The following is a 19,936-nucleotide window of genomic DNA, read 5'->3' on the forward strand; positions in this document are numbered from 1 at the left end:
CCCATCGCGACGACGGTAGTATCCTTTCATGTCAGCGATGTGAACCGGGCAAGCCTCCTCGTTTGCACCTCGCCGAGTAAGCCTGGAAGTCAGACACGACGCTGGCGTCTTTATACCTCGGTGCCCTTCTCACGTCGGAGCAAGCGATGCGGCACAACCACTAGCTCCGTTGCTCAACGCGTGAGTTTCCTTCAGAACAGGTAACAATGGTGTAAACCTAGTCCATCTTTTGCGCAAGCGAAGGGATCCAAAGCCTGTGGCGGGATGGCCATATACTATACCCGCGTTCCACAACGGCTACATATACCATGTGCTACTCGATGTAAGCGTCAGCGTCCCGTTCCGTCCACGTGCATACGAGCTCTAGGGACTGCTCGGTTCTCGGAGGGGGCAGCAGCTCAGCGAGCAAACCCGCTTGAACCGTTGCCTTGAGCGGTTCACTCCTCAAGGCAAGCTGGACAGCTACAAGCCACCTAAATGTCTACCGCCACATCCCTGGCCAGGTCGTGACGCGACATAACTTATTAAAAGTCTTGCTGTCACTGCCATGACCGGCCAGACTCCGGCCAGACCCCAGCCAGGTCGTGACGCGACATAACTTATTAAAAGTCTTGCTGTCACTGCCACGACCGGCCAGAGTGAAGCCGAAAAAGTACCCTATAAAACCTTTCGTAGCTTCCTTGGAACTACCCCCCTCAAGAGAGAGTCGTCCCTCTGCCCTTCGTCGGTTGTTGGATTGACGCGAAGCGCACTAGCCGTCTTGGCCCTGCGGTTACAAATCATACTGCTATTAACTGGCCTGCCAGCGGTCCCGGTGTCAACCGCAATTTCCGCCAGTTTATCCGACACCCGCTGACAATCTCGACCGCCAATGTTCCCGGTGTCAACTGCCGTTCCCGCAATCTTTCCGACATCCACTGACAAAAACCCATCGCCGCCGCGGGCCTCGACAAGCGCTTACTTGCTTACCACATCACTCCGAGCCTAAATCCTAAATCTGCAATGAGTCCTGGCTATCTTCCCTCCTGCCAGTCGTTATCCTGCCTTCCAGCGAACATGCCGTGCCTCTCCTCTGCCTCCGAAGACGACTTTCTTACATCTTAACGGCGCTCCTCGTGTCCTGCGAACAATTATAATGGGGTACCCGAGAAAGCGCGTACACAACCTCGTCCTTCGAGCCCTTTAAGTACTCGATTCGAGGAGACACCTGCTGAGCTCTGCCATGAGACAAGTCGCCAAAATTCTAACATACCTTGTCTCAACGGGCATCGTTAGCGTTAGTGATCAACCCGCTGAACGTATGCGTGGGACTCGCTGGGGACGACTAGAAGCAGAGGCATACCGAACGGGCCCCACGTTGGGCGCCATTTTAATGTGGGGTTCTTTTTGTAAGTCCCTCTACTACTAATCGCCGACGATCGGTATGCGCTCCGCCCGTCATTCAGAGAGTGACTTAACACAACGAGAAGACAGTGAATGAGTTTACTGTACCTCCCGGTTGCCCGTCGTCAAGAGCCGGCAGTCCGGGCACCCCGACCCTTGTTATCGCCTGTCGATCAGAGCTCACAGTCGCAGTTCGTGTCCAGGCCTGCGGATCGCCTTTCCCACGCCAGCGCTGCGTAGGCTGGCTGTTCCGGGCTTCAATGCCCGAGTCTCGCTGCGGAACCACCCCGGGATCGCCGTAGCCCAGGTCATATGGCCAGGGATCGCCGTTTCCACCGGTCTTGCTCCAGACCTCGCTGGCGGACCGCTCCGGGATTCGCCAAGGGCCAGGCCAGGCATCTCGGCTCTGACGTTCTTGTCCAGCTGCAGCCTCGCTCCGCACGCAATGTCTCGCGCCAGCTCATGTCTTCTCCGCCGACCGCCTGTCACGTGCCCCCTGCCTCGTCTTTCACCCTCGGCTCCCACAACCTGAGACGCCTTTAAACCGTACTACAAACGATGTAGACCTCTAAACTCTACTTTACGCCGACGAAATGCCGTTTCGCCTATGACGAACTCAAGTTATTAGGCCTCCTTGTGAACAACGAAGGAGTTCGTCTTGAACTCGAGAATATGCGCGCCGTAGACTAATTTTTCCCGCCGTCGGAAAGGAAGGCCGTCAGAAAATTCCTCGGTCTCTGTGCCTACTATAGGCGCTTCGCTCAAATTTCGCCATGCTTTCTGCGCCGCTCACACATTTCACAAAGGACGCTTCGAAGTTCCAATGGGGAGAAGAACCGCAGATATTCGACGAGCACAAGCGGAGACTCCAGACGCTACCGATCCTCGGCCATTTCGACCAGTTGGCAGAAACGGAAATAGAAATCCACACCGACGCAAGTCATTCCGGACTGGTCCAACGGCAGAAGGGTACAGAGCGAGTGATCGCTAACGCTAGTCGAACTCTGTCTAAGGTGGAGTGTAACTACTCCGTGACAAAAAAAAAGGATGCGTTGTTGTCGTCTGGGCAATAACGAGGTTTTTCAGTGCTTGTATTCTAGTTCATTTCGCGTGGTCATAGATCACCATTCGCTGTTCTGGCTCGTGAACCTAAAGGATCTCTCTAGACGCCTCGCCCGCTAAAGTCTCCGACTGCAAGAATTCGACATGACCATTACGTGGAAATTCGGTCGCAAACAGAGTGACGCCAACTGTCTGTGTGAGAGCCTCCGTCGAGTCACCCCCTGCCAGAACCGGCGACAAAGAGGACGAAGGTTTTCTCGGCTCAATCAAGGTAGCCGGCAGGACAGGACTTCAACGTGACGACTGCGAACTCTGTGCCGTGTGTGAGCACCTGTAAAGTCAAAAGAGTGCAATCCCCAGCAAAAAATTTAAAAAAAATCTTTGGGATTATAGCGTTTTAGAATGGCTACTGGTAATGTCTATTAATCTCGGGCAGAAACCTTCCAAGCCTGCCATGACGACCCGACGGCTGAACCCCTTGGCTACAGCAGGACGCTCGTCAGGACTTGGGAGAAAAGTACTACTAGTCGATGCTACCGACGACCGTTCACCTCCACACTCGATCATGCCATGAGTGTCAGCGACGCAAGAAATCATCGACAAAGTCGTCAGGACTTCTGCATCCGACTGCTCCCCGTTCGCGCCTTTCCTGCAGATGGGAATGGATTTATTTGTTCCTTTTCTGCGGTCAACGTCGGGAAACGGCTGGATAATCGTCACCACAAATTACCCCACGCGGTACGCCGAAAGAAAATCCCTTCGTTCAGAAAGTGCTTTGGAAGTCGTTAAGTTTTTCATCAAGTCCATCGTCCTCCGCGGTACGGCGCTCCATACTTTCAAATTGCAGATCGCGTGTCATCGTTCATGGCACAGCTGATGCAAGAGATCCTCCGCCTCAGTCACACCAACCACCGGCGAGTTGCAGCGTACCATCCTCTGACTAATGGGCTGACCGCACGCCTAAACACGACCATCACCGACATGGTATCGATGTACGTCGACGTAAACAGAATACGTCGGACGATGTCCTGCCGTATGTCACGCTCGCCTACGACATAGCGGTTCAAGACACTACTGGTGCATGGTCAACTGTTACGTAGTCGGAAGGTGATTACGATGCTTGAGGCCATGCTACCTCCCAAGCCAGCTTGTGACGGAAGTGTTGTCGCCCAAGTGGTTGCGCAACAAGCAGAAGTCCGCCAGCTCACCCGAGTGCGGATCCAAGACTAGCAACGTGTCGGCGCTGGCCGCTATAACCTTCGTCGTCTAGACGTTCACATCCAGCCCGGAAACCGAATGTTGGTGTGGATACCGATACGATGTCATGACCTTAGCGCTCAGCGAAAATGTACAGCGCTACTTTGAACGATACGAGGTCCTTCGACGCCTGGGGGATCTCAACTACGAAGTGGTGCCCAAGGGAACGCACGGATCATCGCGACGCCGATTGCGGCCCGAGTAGGTTCACGCCTGTCGACTAAAGCTTATTCTACGCTCGACATGACTTTGGATTCTATGTGTTCCAAACGACTCTTTAGCTTACTTCTTCAAGGGGGAAGCACTGCCGCGCGTTCAAGTAGGCAGAGCACCCGTAACCGAACGGTTATCATGATTGGCTCCCACTCAAGAGCCAGGGTTCGATGTCTGGCCGCGGATTCACCTTTTTGTTGTTCATGTGTATGGCGCGTTCTTGTAAATTCGAGAACCCTATTGCTTATTCGAGGTTAGAATGTTCTACACGCCGAACTTTCTACGCTGATTGATCCAGAAGCCGACACGTGTACTGTACATAAGGGCCTCCGCGTGGCGAGCAGGGCTCAGTCTCTCCCCAGTGCTCGATCGTGCTGTTCCGCCGACACCGACAAGTTGGCCCCTTTAAACGTTTAGTTTCTCTATTTAATTCGCCGCCTCATCATTTGTAATTCGTGACAATGTCGAGCACTGGCTGAAATCGCGATCATCTGCTACTTTACGTTGGGAGTGATTGACAATCCGTCATTCCTTTGCAAACCTCAAGTTGTTCTGCTGCTCTACACAAGCTGATATCAACCGGTGAATGAAGGAGTACTCAGGACAAGCATAACAGTTGACGTGAGACATATGTTTCCGTTTGTTTGTTGGTTATAAGTTTCCACCAAAAAGCTTTCTTTGCGTGGGTTCCCAAAGTGGTCAAAAGTGTTTTATTGGTCGATAACGCGCACACAACAAAATGTTGGCTGCGCAGAAAAGAAGAGCTAACCACAGCTACCTTCTGCTTCGGGAACCCTACCCCTTATCGTGTTCCTCTCTAATCGCTATCGCGACGCTTTTCAAGTACTTGGATTACTCCTGTATACTCTGAAGCTTAGAGACTACCACGCCTGTGTCCTGTTTTTTAACACAATTCGCGATAAACGCAGAATTTTTCTCCCAACACAAACTGGACGCTGAAAAATACGGATCTCATGAGAAGAGATAACTGTCCCCAAAGCTACAAAAATTCAAGCAAAATAAATGGCGAAAAGAGGGAACGTTTGTTCTGACGCAACTCCGAGTCACAGCACTTTGCAGAAGCCAAAGTTAGAAGTGCATCGGGCAAATCCAACATTGACGGTTATCCGTACTTTAACTAGACAATAATTACACGGTTTGCAATGGCTCGACAAATTACAGGGATGCTTCGGGATGTTTTGGCCTTCTACGCCTTCTACGTCGCAAAAGGTAGTACCTCTCAAATAAAATTAAGATCTATCTTCTGCAAATTGCGGGAATTGAGTCACGTAAATAAAAATGTTGTTTACCAGAATTATTTTTGTGCTGTCACCATGGTCAACTTTTCGAACTGAATAAGAAGGCTCTTAGCGTCCGAAATAGTTTTACTTCCGTATTGTACGTACCTGTAATCTAAGCTGCAATGAAATAATCTTTTCCAGCACGCCATTTTGCTTCATCAGCGCAACCCCCTTTATGTGGCTAAAGTAGCGAATAAACTTCGGTGCACTCTTTTGTCGATATATCAGAAATAAACGTGTCTACCCTTAGGCTATGATGCCAGACTCAGATGCCAGCTGAAACGTTCACTTTGAATGTAAAACTCTTACTTCTGTCCGTGGTTCTGCTTCGTTTTATAGAAGATAGAACATATTAACTGATGAATTTAGGACACTATTAGTACATGCTATAATATCACGGTTTGCGTACCTGCGAACAGTGATGAAATACATAACTAGATTACTCAAGGCTCTTACTGGAGTTGAGACATGAAAGAACACGGCTAGTTTTAACTGACAAAGAATATTCAGCCTGAAGAATCCTTGAAAGAAAAACGTTGTTGAAAGAAATCGGGTACGCAGTTAGACTCCAACATTTCCCGTTCTACTATATTTATTCGTAGGCGCTATAGTTTGTTGCAAGCTAAGAATAGCCTGACTAACCCTTCCCTCAGATTTATCTCCTCATTACGATTGGAAGTTTCCTCCTTTCCAGCTTTATCTCTACTAAAGTCAAAGGAGTGGAGGGCTTGAGGGAGCAGGTTTTCACTATATATAACCACAATTTTTGTAAATGCGTAAAGTTATGGCTTTAGGGGGGTCATTATTTCCACAAAAAAGGACTCTGGTAGAAACACTTTTTAATTTATTGATGTAATTACTTAGACATGTGTCTGGCTTATATTCTAAAATAAGTGACCACTCCTATTATGTATTTATGCAATCCTGCATGCCACGCTGACTAATAAATCAGTCATAAAAGGACGTTTCTTTTAAATTCTTATTTCTCTTGTTGCCGATATCGCTACCGATATCAGCTTTATGTAAGGCACTATAATGATTCATTAATAAACCGATTATTTCACCTATTTTTGCTACAAGTAATACGAGCGCTTTTAGTTACGATCTAATGGTAAATGTTGCCGAAGAGGGGCATCTAAAAAATCTGAGGTACGAATATTAAAACAAAATAAATATACAATAGCCGTGATAGCAACAAATGTCCCTGCAGAGTATCAATGTAAAAAATATGATCCATTCCACTCTGTGAAGGAGGATGACCATCGAAGCTGTTTTGCACACGACACAGACCCGCCCCGAGGAGCCGGAGGAAGCGAGACACGCGCGACGGGACCGCCACCCCGGGAGTGCGGAAGGAAAGGGTGGAGCGACGACAAAGAGAGGGCGGTGCGAGCGTAGACATGGCTGACGCGGGTCGCACAGCTGCAAATCTTTGAGAAACCTTCACTATTTACCAGAGAGTCTACTGACCTTGAAAATGGTGCCTAGTGATAACTAATCTAGTGAATAGTTTTATTTTAAAATTACCCAAGCATCAAGGAGGATGCAGGGAATGATGTTTCATGCACCGCCCATGCGGGCGTCTGCAGCAGTAACTGTTCTTATGCAAAAGCCGAAAACAAATGACGTCTTGCACGCGCATTTGTCACTGCTTTATTTTGGTTATTTACTTCGAATCGTTTATAATGGGAAGGCGTGCGCGTGCTGCGCCGGCGTCTGCAGCAGTAACTGTTCTAAAACAAAAGCCTAAAACCAATGACACCTGGGACGCGCGTTCGTCAACGATTTATTTTGGTAATTTACTTCGAATCTTTTATACGGGGGAGGCATGGCCGTGCGGCGCGTGCGGCGGTGCGAGCGTAGAGTATTTAGTCAGTGCACACAACAAACCCACGGAACCTTAACTATAAACAGCTTCGCTGAAAAAAGCCGAAGCAGGACAGATTTGGCAATCATTGGCCGATAACCGGTAATGCTCATTTGGCCTGTGGCCAGACAGTGGCCAGCCACTGGCTGACGACTGGCCTTTCTCTGGCCATTGGTCAATGGCCACTGGCCATGAGCCATCGGCCAAACCTTGACCGATGAATGGTCACTTTTCGGACATTGGCCAAAACACCATCGCCAGCCATTCGCCACTGCTTGGCCGAATTCCAAGCTGCTTGGGAACTCGCCGAAGACACTTAAGACTGCTAACGTGTGGGAATGCGAGAACATTGTTGCACGCAAACAGCGCGCCACGTCTTCTTTTCGCACACGGCGCTCTGGAAAGTGATATCACGCTCTCCCACTGCGCAGGCGCGGCGAACACCGCCGGCCTTACGTCGGCTTCCGTGGTAAAGCATCTGCGTTGCTGTGCTTTTCTTTGTGTTTCATTTCTCACGCGCCCGCTTTGACCTTGAGGGCACCCCGCCGGCTATCGTGAGGAAGCATCTGCGTGGTTGTGCTTTTCTCATTTTTATTATTTCAGAGGTGCGTGCTTGATGACGTATTTTGAGGATTATCTTTCGAGGACAGCGCGACCGCTTTCTCGCGCAATGGGACAAGTAAGGATTTCACCTTAAAAATTTTCTAAAGGTAAAACAGAGCTCGTTCAAAGCGATACGTCTTACAATGTTGAATACCGAAGCTAGTATATCGCTCTAGGTTCGCTTCCTATAACCAAGTTTTAGCGTACAAATTAACAAATCGAATATTTATATTCAAGTTTTAACGTACAAATTAACAATTTGAATATTTAGTTTGTGGTAAATTTTTTTATATAAAACATTAATATGAACAAAGCTTGACGAATCTTGGTTGTACCGAAGCGAGACAAATACTGTAAACGGAAAGTTACTGTAGCGCCCCATAATAACTGAACTGAACATTCGCATAAAAGCACACAACCAAACAAACAAACAAAAAAACACGAAAGTCATTGTATTTCTGAATTCTTGCGATTTACATAAGCAATGGAAATAAATAAATATCAGGCTTTAGAGTACGATGACATTAGCAATGCCCACGCTTTCCTACCAACTGCGTAAATAAATGTACGACGTATAGAGGGGTCTTGGCTACATTACACAAGAATCGTTGTATAAAAACCACGTTATAACACCGATCGCTTCACATTTATTCCGGACCGAGAGCATAACACTACTGAAATGAACGCTATTGTCTGCATCTTACATTTTGGAGTTGCTTGGATTGCACTTGGTAAGCTATTTGAACGCACAGACAACCTCATCTTAAGCATGCAATATAAAAAAAAAATATATATATATACGTGATTTGAATGGAACTTTAAATTATTTTTTCGTCGACGTTCTTCGTTCTTCGCATAAAGCGGGATGCTGAATGTGTTTTGCTGTTTCTGGTCTTGGGAGGCTTGTTGGCATATCTCCCTTGAATGCTTACAATGAACCGTTATAATCTTTTCTGTGGGTTATATTTTTGTTCTAAATGGCAACAGAAAATGTTTTGTTAATGCTGTGTTTGGATCGATGGGGAGTCCAAATTAATATTTTATATATATATTTTTTTTTGTTTTCCTCCCCGTTGAGTCACCTCACACGGCGTAGAGTTGTAGGGAGGGGGGGGGGGGGGGGGGGGGGGGGGGGCCCGGAGGTTGCCGCCGAAACTCTGCCCGAAAACGGCGGCTGACCTCTTTCGTATTCTGGCACTCCTCGTACCAGTGAGAAACCTTCACTCGCTCATTGGGACCCACGCGCTCCGTCAAGATCACTTGCACCCCAAAACAACACAGACAAAAGTTGCAGAGAAGGAAAGAAAGGCGGTAACAACCAGCGAGGGCAAAGCAGACGACATATAGCCAAATATAACTGTAAAAAAAAAAAAAGAAATAACGTGCTTTGTTCTTGTTTTATCTCCATGTTTTATGTTTTATTCGTATAATAAAATGATGATCGCTGACAACTCGTGCAGAAAAAGAGCGCATCGCTTCTGGCTCAGAACTATTATCTGCTATTGCCGAGGTCGAGCGGAGCGCCCATCGAGGCCGCCGGCGATCTTATGCTCCGCCATCTGTCGGCTGTTGCGCGAATCAGGCGCCTTTAATTAGCAGAAGGCCGCCGTAGGTAGAGATTTTAAGTTTAAACGCAAAAGTGTTAAGTGTTCCTTGGAGCGAGCCGACGTCATCAGCTTTGAAGTCGCGCCAAACGGCAGCTAAACTGCCTCCTCCCAATGGAACGAAGTGAAGCCTCAATCTGAAGGCTCCCAGCTCTGAAGCCGCGCCAAACGGTAGTTAAATTCCCCTGTCGCAATGAAGGGAAGTAAAGACGCAATCTGACGGCTCCCAACTTTAAAGCTGCACTAAACGCCACGCAAAACGGCAGCTAAATTCACCTCTCCAAAAGGAGTGAAGTGAAGCCAAAATCTGGTGGATAGGCTCCCATTGGCTGGCGTGCGTCATAGTTTCAAGGAACGAGACTCCCATTGGCGGGCGCGCGTCAGTTTGAAAGAGCACCACGCCATGGTGCTGCTGGCCCGCGCCGCAGCGCGCCGGGAAAAGGAAGTGGCCGGAGGCAGGACTCCGGGGTCTGCCCGCTCGGGCAGACTCCGGAGCGCTGCACGGCTAATGTCAGCGCGGCACGGCCACTTCACGAGAGCGCGCGCTCGCCCTTCGGCCGCAAGGTCGGCAGTAGCGAAACGTGGCCGTCCGCGCCAGTATGCCGTACACGAACTAAGGGAACGGAAGAACGACATTTATGCTTTCACAACTCATAAGAAGTGCCTAAGTGTACCTCCAAACTTCTTTAATTTCGAGCTTTCTACTCAGGTAAGTTTGTTCAGTGAAATTTTTATACCCTTAATGGTGAATCCTCGGCCACCTCTGTGTAAAATCTTAACTGGAAACCTTTGGCAACCAAAGTATATGGGCCCTTGATAAAAGCCATGACTCATATTTTTCCTTGTGAGCGCGTATCAAACGTAGGCCTCATGCTTATAGTTTATTACATGTAATCGTTTTTTTTTTCCTCTTCTTTAGCTGGGTGGGGTACGTCAAGCTCTGCAGCAGGTAAGTGAGCCATCTTATTAACAGCAATAACCTTTTTTCGTGCCATTCTCTAACAGCGACTTTGATTTAAGGGATTACCCTGAATTTCGAGAAACATTTCATACTTCCAAAAATGAATTTGTATGTGATTGTCGTAAATGAAATAATAATTTTAGAGATGTTTAGTTTTGTATTTTACCAATTGATTGCTAAAAGTTGTGACGAAAATTTTTTTTTTTTTTTCACACCACAAAGTGTTTTAGGTCTAGTTTCTAAGTCTAGATTACCACGAAACGTTGTCAGAGAAGCATGATAACACGGCCAGTTATTTTTTTTTTTTCTGCTGCGGATTCGACTGCAGAATTTTCATGATTTGTGGTCCCGTGACCATGTGATTAATGCTAGGGGTATATAGACTCCAAATTTGGTGGACGTAGGGCCACTAAATTTAGCGGAGGGAATGAGTGTAATCACGCAATCAGCCTGATAGTCGTCATGTCATCATTAGGGACAGCCTTGCTACTTCGTCGCAAAGACCAACATACATTACTTTTTCTAAGCGCTTTTTCGCACGTCCCGACTTCAAGCAGCAAGAAAAAAGAAAGACTTACTTGAAACCGATCACCACGGAGAAGAACACAGGATCCACAGACATCCGAAAAAAGCTACAGTGGCAACAGTCCCACCAGCCAAGCGACCGCCAAGAGCTAGCTCGGCAGAATATAGGACTAGTACCGCGCTCTGGCCTGCTCCGACGCAGCGTTGCTCTGACGTTCCCTGGCTAAGACCGTCTGCCCATGATTGACTGGCGTGCTAAATGGAATATTCCCGCGCGACCCTTGTGGACTCTTCCCGCATGAATAGTTTGATCGCTAGCCTCAATCTCGATTAAGAGGTCAGTCTCTTCCCCTTGTTACCCCTTGTTTTCCGATTAAGCGGTGAAGAGCGCTCTGGTTGAAAAGGGACACTCTCATTCATTATATGTATCTCATTCTTTTGTGTGATACAGAGCTCATATAAACACCGTATGGATCACCTCCGCAACTTTTGGTATGCTGTCCACTTTGTTATTAATACAGTATGTCCTTTTTATTTCCACACGACGGTATGTCAACACTGTCAAGCTAGAACAGGTCGTGGGAGTTACGCGATACCGGTCTAACCTTCCTCTGCTGAGTGACAACTCAGTATCGAATTGCAATTGTAAAAGATCGCTCCCAAAGCGCTTACCAAGACACGGTCTATCAGCGCGAATCCAGCGCTTTGATCAAACGCGTGCGTCCGCTTCGACTGTAGACAGATATTTACGTGGCTTTTGCAGACACTCCCATACTTCAAACTTATCTTCTTGGACATCGGCTCGCTTCCTCATCTCTCACGCCGCGGAAAACGCCGCGGCAAATTGTTTCCATGATCGCCGCTTTGCAAATGAGCGGCACCGGCCATCTCCATTTACCAACGATCACAATTGTGTTCACTGTGTGGCAATCGAGCTTTCATCGACGAAGGCGGTTATCCCGGCCTCAGAATTCGGGCCCAATTAAATCATGGTAGCGTCGACATTTCACTGCACGGATACGATCCCCAGAGAAGCGTTGGTGGAAAGACCGCCTGCCATTAGTATTATTACAAATGTTGCCGAGGACGCTGTAACAATAGCTTTATAATAGCTTTATTTACCATATAAGTATGGTCGGAGCTGAGGAAAAAAACTTTCTAAGCAGCTTGACTAGTCCTCAGCCCCCTCACATGCCTCGCTATGGCGACAGGTATAGTGGGTTGCTATGCCTGTCGCCATAGCAACCCGCTTTCGCGGGGATGGGGTGCTTGCGGGACATCGGAAGTTCGAGTTTTGACGTACGAGAACGTCGCTCTCCTCCTCTCACTTAAGAACGTGTTCGTGAATACTGATTTATCCTTTTCTTTGATGTTCGTAACTTTCGAACTTCTTAACTTTCTTCTCCTCGTGTTTAATAACCTTTGTTGGTTTGTCTTCGGGTTCTCAAATTGTTTGGTTTTTGGTGACTCAAACGTCTAGCCATGAGTATCAGTAGGACGGCCACTAATTTTAATCAATATTTGACGACGATTCAACAGCGTCAGTCATTCCAAGACAGCCCAATATACACTGAACAATTCGGGTTATTATTAAGTACATGTTCGAAACAGGTTACTTATAGAAAAGTAGACCCCTACCCCGAGACGCGGATATATACGAAAAGACAAACGTCAAGTGTCATGTTTTGACTGTTCTTATCTCCTGTAAAGGTTTTGCTATGCATGCTTCAACAACTTGCCTGCACTTTTGTCCTACGCCCAATGTATGTCAAAAATGTTCCAAACAACGCACTAAACTAGTAGTGTCTAGAAATATTAACAAAAAATTAGTGATGAGCGAATGACTACCGACAAACAAACGACAAAAAAACGACAAACGGCGTCAATACTAACGTGTTCAACTAAACATATATACTGTAAGAGTTCATGAAAGTTAACCTTGGACTTATAGCAGCAAAAAATTGAGCCAATACTTTGAAAACAATATTAATCTAGAAATTCAATAAAATTGAAACCATAACTAAATTTCAAACTTACTGTTCCGCCATCTTGTCGTGACGTTAGATGTAAAAACACCAGCAAATGGGCAACTTGAGCAGGTTTCGCCCAGCGTAAAAAGAAGTAAAAAAACCGTCGCGATCGTTAGTGGAAAACAATAAACTCGAATCATAATGTTTGTCTGATTCAAGGAATGACCCACAAATGTTTCAAGATTTTGAGCACGAGATTGACGAGATTTCGGACAATTTGCAGTTAGCATCCGACCCGCCGCCATCGCCTCAGGAAAGATCACCCACGGTAGCTTCATACACGGTCCGCAGACATTTGGACCCAAATGACACTTCAGTAGCAGAATGGTACGGAAGGTTTTGTTTGGTAGCACAGTGCCAACTGTTTGCTAGCATGACGCGAACACTGGGAGCCAGTGATCGCGTCAGACTGCTCGGACCCACTTTCGTCGCTCACACTTCTCATAATGTAGGAAACCCGAGACTGTGGTAAAAGCAAAGAAGCGGTGTCGAAAGAACGTCTCAAGTTTGTTCGTTTGTCTTTCTTCTTTGACCCCGTTTCCCTGCTTTTACCACAGTCTCGGGTTTTCTACATTATGATCAACATCCACCAGCTGGCCTGCGTACTCACTGTTTTTACACTTCTCAGTCGGAAACCGATGAGATGTCACTTCGCCGTATTGATTCAGGGAGTTATTGCACCCCACAGCACACTGTCCCTATTGCACGCGTTAGGTAGATTAAACCGGACGCTATCTGTAAAACCATAAACGCTCTCTTTCGCTTCAACGCGCAACGGCGTAGATGAGGGTGCGTTTGCTTTCGGAAACATTTGACGTCATGATAATCACAGCGCTGCCGCTGCGCGTATTTGCCAATAAGCGCAGCTAGTGATTCGGTGGTGTACGTGTGAACTTCAGAATACGGGTTCTCGTAAAAACATTATATTTTCATTAGGTATTTGGTAAACACTCTTAGGGGTCGATATTTAGTACATGCTGAAACTTTTATAAAAGTCAATGAAATTTAAGGTTTCGCCTTTAAGAAGATGACAGTTTCAAACTGAAAAAGGCCCCTAAAATCTTCCAATTTGAAATTCTAGTTTTTTTTGTTTTCACAAAAAAATTTGAATTTTATACATTGGTTACAGTCCTTCTTATGGCTTACCAGGAGGGGTTCAGCATTCATTCGATGAACACAAATGATTGGAGTTATGAGTATTCTGACGCCGAGCTATCGGCAGTCTCTTCTTTAAATACACATTCTATGCTATGAAATTAATATATAGCTTCCAGTGATGGGCAGTAACTAAAATACATATTTCAAAGTACGCATTTAAAATTCTCTGAGTATATTTGCATTCTGTGTTTACCTACGTATTACAAAACGTATTCGGGGATGAAAATTAAGTACTGAAAAATTGTCCTTTCATGTTCTATTTTAATTAGATAAAATATTGGGTCCTCTTCAAACGGATGTAAAGATAAATGAAACCTTTGAACATTTAGACAGCGAGATGTTGGTCGGCCACTGAGATATGGCTACACTGGTCATTGCTCTAGTAGCGCAATTTTTGAAATACGACTGCTAATATACCCTCTTTGAAGGACCCATGCAAAGGAAACAAAAAACTTTTGTTTAAACAGGTTAGATGGAAAAAGAATATTATAAAACGAATTTGCAACGAAGAAAAAAAATTTAGAGTTATATTTACGGCGCAAAACAGATTTGTATTTGACGCCCGCGGGAGCCGCCGCTGGTCACGTGGTAGCCCTGTGAGCCACCGCGCTGCGTCGCCGCCGCCGCAAAGTCATCCCGCCGCCGCACGCTGAGCGTTGTGCGACGCGCTTCAACGCGTTTCTCCACGCCGCCGTTTCCGCCGCCGCACAAGTTCCTCTGCTTCGGGGCGCCGCTGCCGTCATCTGACCGGCGCACAGGTCTATCACGTCTGCTTGCACTTTTTCAGGGGTTTCCTTTGGGCTCTAAGAGTCTATTATTAATCTTAGTTTTTTGTTATACTTCAAACGAAGATGACCAAGTTACTTTTAGCGACCTTAGGAAGCTTCCGAAAGAGCGCAAGCACCACGTGATAAATATGTGCAAGTCACGTGACAAATATAGACAATTTTTCCGCGGCGCCCGCGGGCACCAACTAAAAATTTGTATCGCGCCTTAAATATAACTCTAAATATTTTTCTTTTTCGTTGTAAATTCGTCTTATGACTTCCTTTACCCAACCAGGATGTTAAAAAAAAATGTTTTTTTTCCCTTTGCATGTGTCCTTTAACGTGCGTCATGCAGCAGTAATGCTCTTTGACACCACAACTAGCAGGCGGTCTGATTCCTAGGTTTTGCGACGCAGGCTTTTTCTTAAAAAGAGTCGAAAGAGGGTCTGGAAAGAAACGAGTCAGAGGTGAATTCTAGCAGATTTATGACATGTGTTTTCTAATAACACAAGCATTTGACCCGAGCATATTAATAAACGCGTGAAACACCGGAAAACCAACCTCTGTTTATGATGTCATACCCAGCGGTTTCAATTGCCTGGCGCGTGCCGCTTTTAAGACAAAACCTCGCAGCCCTTTTGACTGCTCGGTTAAGGCTTGCGGAAAGCGCAGAAATGTTTAGATCTGTGTACAGTACGTCATGATTTCCTCTTCGCACCGAACGCGACGGGAAGGAGGGGCTTCGGCGCTATTTTGAAAAGGCTGTTTTGGCTACTTCGCGCATCGATCGGAGATATAATTGTAATAGTTTAAATCCTGGAGGAAAATAAAGACAATTTAAGTGTTTTTTTTTTAAATACAAAACCGCTTTAGTTTTTCTTTAATATGTCCTGGTGCTATTGCGGGCTGACACACTCGATCACCGATATTAAATTGGCAGTGAAAGTAGTCTGACATTGTGACCATGGTTCGATCACAATAAATATACAAAAAACAAACATATAAGCCAATAACTTGGAACGCACTGGGCTAGTAGAACTATCAAGTTTTTCCTTGAGGGTACTTTTTATTTTTTATTACAATTTTCTTCAAGGCTTGCTGGAAACCAAGCTTCAAAGTTGGGGATCTTAAAGGGTCACTCAAATGGATTATGAGATCGTCTATATATGGTGATAACTCAATCCATGGGCTCTAACCATCCTAAGTAACCCAAAAATACACTAATTAACGGCCGATTTTCCTATTACGAAATGAAAAATCGACATCAGAGGGCGCCGTCGGACGGTGTTTTGAAACAATAGTTTATGTTTTCCGTCCCTTATACCGTAAGATTTGAAGTTTTTTGTGAAAATATAATGCACAACGCGCCCGAAAAAGAGGAATAATAGTAACGTTCAAAATCTCCACGCAATTCACTATTTGCATTGATCAAATTTTATGGTGATGGTGTGGACCAAAGGATGGCCGCCCAGGGAAAAAACAAGTGTCTCTGCATTTCTATTGCTGTGAATTTAATAGGACGTCTCGCCATCTAGTAGAGGTCATTTCTATTGACTGAACACAACAAGCAATGTGCCTTCAAAAGCAAGCTTTTGTAGAAAGCACTTGAATGCGCCTTATCTTCTGAAAGGTTTGGTTCTTCCTGTTCTTTTCAAACTGCTAAATGACAATGATTGAAAAAATTAAAGCCGTTTACAACTGCCTGTAACGCCGAATTAGAGCGCACCTCTTCAGGAAGGTGAGGGAAGGGTACTGAGGGAAGGGTATGCCCCTTCTCCCTCCTCCTCATCTCCTCATCCTGCCTGCTACTCCTCCCTCCGAGCGGCGTCGCCGTCACCTCACGAGGGTCACGTGGCCTCACGAGGGTCACGTGACCTCACGGGGGTCAAGTCAACTCACGGGGTCTCGTGACGACACCGGGCCACGTGACCTCACGGAGGTCACATGTCCCCCGTGGCGTCACGTGGCCCCTTTGAGGTCACGTGACGATGACGTCATCAGTGACGTCACTAGTGACGTCACGCGTCCCATATTGCACCGAGCAGTTTCGCCGACGGCGACGGCGACGCCGCTCAAGCCCGAAACGGGCGCCTAAGAGCTGCGCTCTAAAACGGAATCGTTCCGCCTTCTAGCCTTCGAAATTGTTTAGCTTGCGAAAGAAAATAATTTCGTATTTGTGAGGTTCACGTTACAAATCAACGAGGGGCATCTGGCACGCTCCAGCAGCCAAGGATTTAGCTGAAGATTAATTTCAACCACATGAGAATCTTTCGAGGAGCAGCCGAAATCTCGGATAAACAACACGTTTTCCACCTAAGTTTCCATCAGACTGCTACAATCTTGTACACGTTACTAAAAAAAAGTAATCGATTACAATTACGGTTACACCTGCTTAAAACGTATCCACTTTTATTACTTGATTACTCGCGACAAAAGAATTGGCCGTTATTTGAATAAGTAACCGTTAATTCTTCGATTACTTCAGATTATTCAAACAAGAGATTTTTCTGCCTGTTTGAAAACGAGCCTTTTGCACAGTATATTATTGTCTTAGAATCGCCTAATTATCAACTACATATGTTTTAATCTGCGAATTGGGTGCGCCATCCTCTTGTCGGAGATTTTTTTTTTTTTTTATTTGGATCAAGTACGACGTACGGGATCTTTGAGGTTTCTGGAAAAAGCTGCCACAAGGACAGCTCGACAAAGCCGCGGGCCACCACATTTCAATTTATGCAGCACTAATAAGATGATCAACATACGGTGGGTGATTTCAGATAAGATCGACCAAAGGATGGCTAGTCGACATTTTCAAATCAACTGATGTTTTTATATGTTATTGTCTAGTGTCTGGTATGAACGAATCCAAACTTAGTTTTGACTAGAAAAAATACTTGGGGACAGGAAAAATCGTAAGGCATGAGGTGGTGGACAGTTGCATTAACGCGCACTGATGGAGGGGGCCCGTTTGAGAGTGAATAACTAAAGCGATAACATTAGGAGAACTCTAATACGTTTTAGGCGCAAACTATGGGTATAGCTTGCTTGTAATATAAAGTAATCATATTTATTTAAAATTTATTTATTTTTCTAAAAATTGACAAACATGCCTGCTCGAACGACAAATGGCAAACTCTGGAGGTCTGTATCTCATGAAATAATTTAATCATTATGATATAATTTGCAGATATTTTTCTACTAATATATAGCTAATATTTAAAAAAATAACTAAGGTATCTGTGTGATACAATAGTTAGGATATATTTAGTCAATCATGAAAAAAAAATCAAACAAAGAAAAATTCCGATGCGAATAAAAAAAAAACACCACCCTCGATTTTTTTTAAATTTAGGTAACCTGTTATACTCTATTTCGGCATTCAGTTCCATTAAAAACATGTTGCATCATTTTATTGAGAAAGAAGATACAACTCCCCAAAGTAGGGTCCTTTTTCAAAGCCTACACTTAGCAGTGTTTTATACAAGAACTGACTCTGAGTTCCAGTTTCATGAAACCAACACACATCTTTTATATATTTTTATTCAGATGAGGCCAATGATAACTAAAGAAATCGTTCACACACTTAAATTAAGGAGAAACTACTGTGTACAAAGAGGTATCATATTACGGACTAGTGATCCGAGAAAAGATCATGCAGCCATCGGCCACTAGGAACTTTGTTTACTTTTTTCTCCTGCGACACTATATGCTATTCCCTCTTCCGCTCTACCTTCATCTCTCTCTCTCTCTCTCTCTCTCATATATATCCCTGATATATATCCAGAACAAAAACATGTTCAAGCATTCCCTTTCTGCGTGGTAGTGTTCTGTGGCTAGCAAAAATCATTTCCTCGCTAAGCTCACGATTATGGCAAAATAGTTGCCGGAAACCGCAGACGACACTCCTCGCTAGTTCTGGCAAAACGGCCGATACAATCTTTTTTTCGCATTTCCCCGCTCGCTGTCAAGGACAAGGGGGCTCGCTTCAACCAGCAAAACATGGCCGCCGACGCCTGTTTACTGAGCAGTCATGCCTGTCGCCATCTCACTCGCTGGCGTCACGGGCGATAATATCAGGCAGAAAGGGGCGCACCAACCGGCAGCATTATCCCCAAATACTCGAGCCTCGCGTAAATACATAGAGTGTAAACGCTGTCGCCATGTTATCGTACTAAGACCGCCCCCCCCCCCCTCCCCCAACGGGGGACTGCAGTACGCGACGGCGTACTAACACAACGGCGACGATATCGACATCGCGGGCTCCGAATTTTCCCATAGTTCTACTCCACGGGCATTTCTCGAAACGCTTGATATTGTGTACGCCCGCCTGGAAGGATTTCAGGCGCGTAGTTAAGATAAGGCGGTTCTCCGCGGCAAAAGAAAGCAATTTCACAAAAGCTTAAAAGCGGCGGCGACGCGTGTGCGGTGAACGCTTGTAGTTTTGGTGTAGACAGGGTGTGTGTGTTCTCGTTGTTGACACCAGCCGGCGATAAGGCACTGCAGGCGGTAGCTCAGTACAGCAAGGGCTAATCCGAGTGACCATCAACGTAACCCCACCGCCAACCCCTCGCGAACCGGTCGCCGACATGGCTCAGGCTGTGTTATGAACCACGTGGTAGAAGCTCGGGTGCTTTCATATCAGCGCGTGGAGGGACGACAGTGCGATTCCGGAAAGTTTTTTTCGAAGGCCGCTGACCACAATTTTTTGTCTGGAGACTTTCCCTCTTTCTTCCTTTGACGTGAATCAAGCTTTGCCGACAGCCTCAGTTGTGACCTCTCTTTTCAAATGTACGTTTGCAGTGAGTGAGCTCCTCAGCCTCGGACTTGTCACTTGTGCACCCAGTAGTTCTTTCACTTGGCAATTATATGCCATCAGTTGGGGTTTAATTTCTATTATTTATGTATACATTATGAAGACGTCCTGGAGCTCCGAACGAGTGTTTTGTGCAGATTACTTTTGCAAACACAAAAAGACTATACCAAAGCAGCGGAATTTTCGAAGTGTTGGCGAGTTGGACCTAAACTCGTTGAAGCAAATTCTTCCGCCTGACTGTTCCACCAAAGTGAGTGCGACGGACTACCTGTGCTACCATTGCTTCATGCACATCACTAAGGAGATCTCGATGCGAAGCTCAGAGCAGTGCCCTGATATATTTGTGCCAGCTGAAGAAGCAATTGAAGATCTAAATCGCAGCATACTACCTA

General features: G+C 46.0%; 1 protein-coding gene across 1 annotated transcript in view; it reads left to right on the forward strand.

Moving 5' to 3' along the window:
- Positions 1-8,365: 8,365 nt before the first annotated feature.
- The window catches only part of LOC120840794 (boophilin-H2-like), a 29,978-nt gene continuing 18,407 nt past the window's right edge, over positions 8,366-19,936 (forward strand). The window contains exons 1-2 of the mRNA XM_040211511.1: positions 8,366-8,417; positions 10,210-10,239. Of these exons, the coding sequence (XP_040067445.1) occupies positions 8,366-8,417; positions 10,210-10,239 (82 nt within the window). The remainder of the gene's footprint in view (positions 8,418-10,209; positions 10,240-19,936) is intronic.

Source organism: Ixodes scapularis, unplaced genomic scaffold, assembly GCF_016920785.2.
Source record: "Ixodes scapularis isolate PalLabHiFi unplaced genomic scaffold, ASM1692078v2 PGA_scaffold2__306_contigs__length_199485367, whole genome shotgun sequence".
NCBI classification, from domain to species: domain Eukaryota; kingdom Metazoa; phylum Arthropoda; class Arachnida; order Ixodida; family Ixodidae; genus Ixodes; species Ixodes scapularis.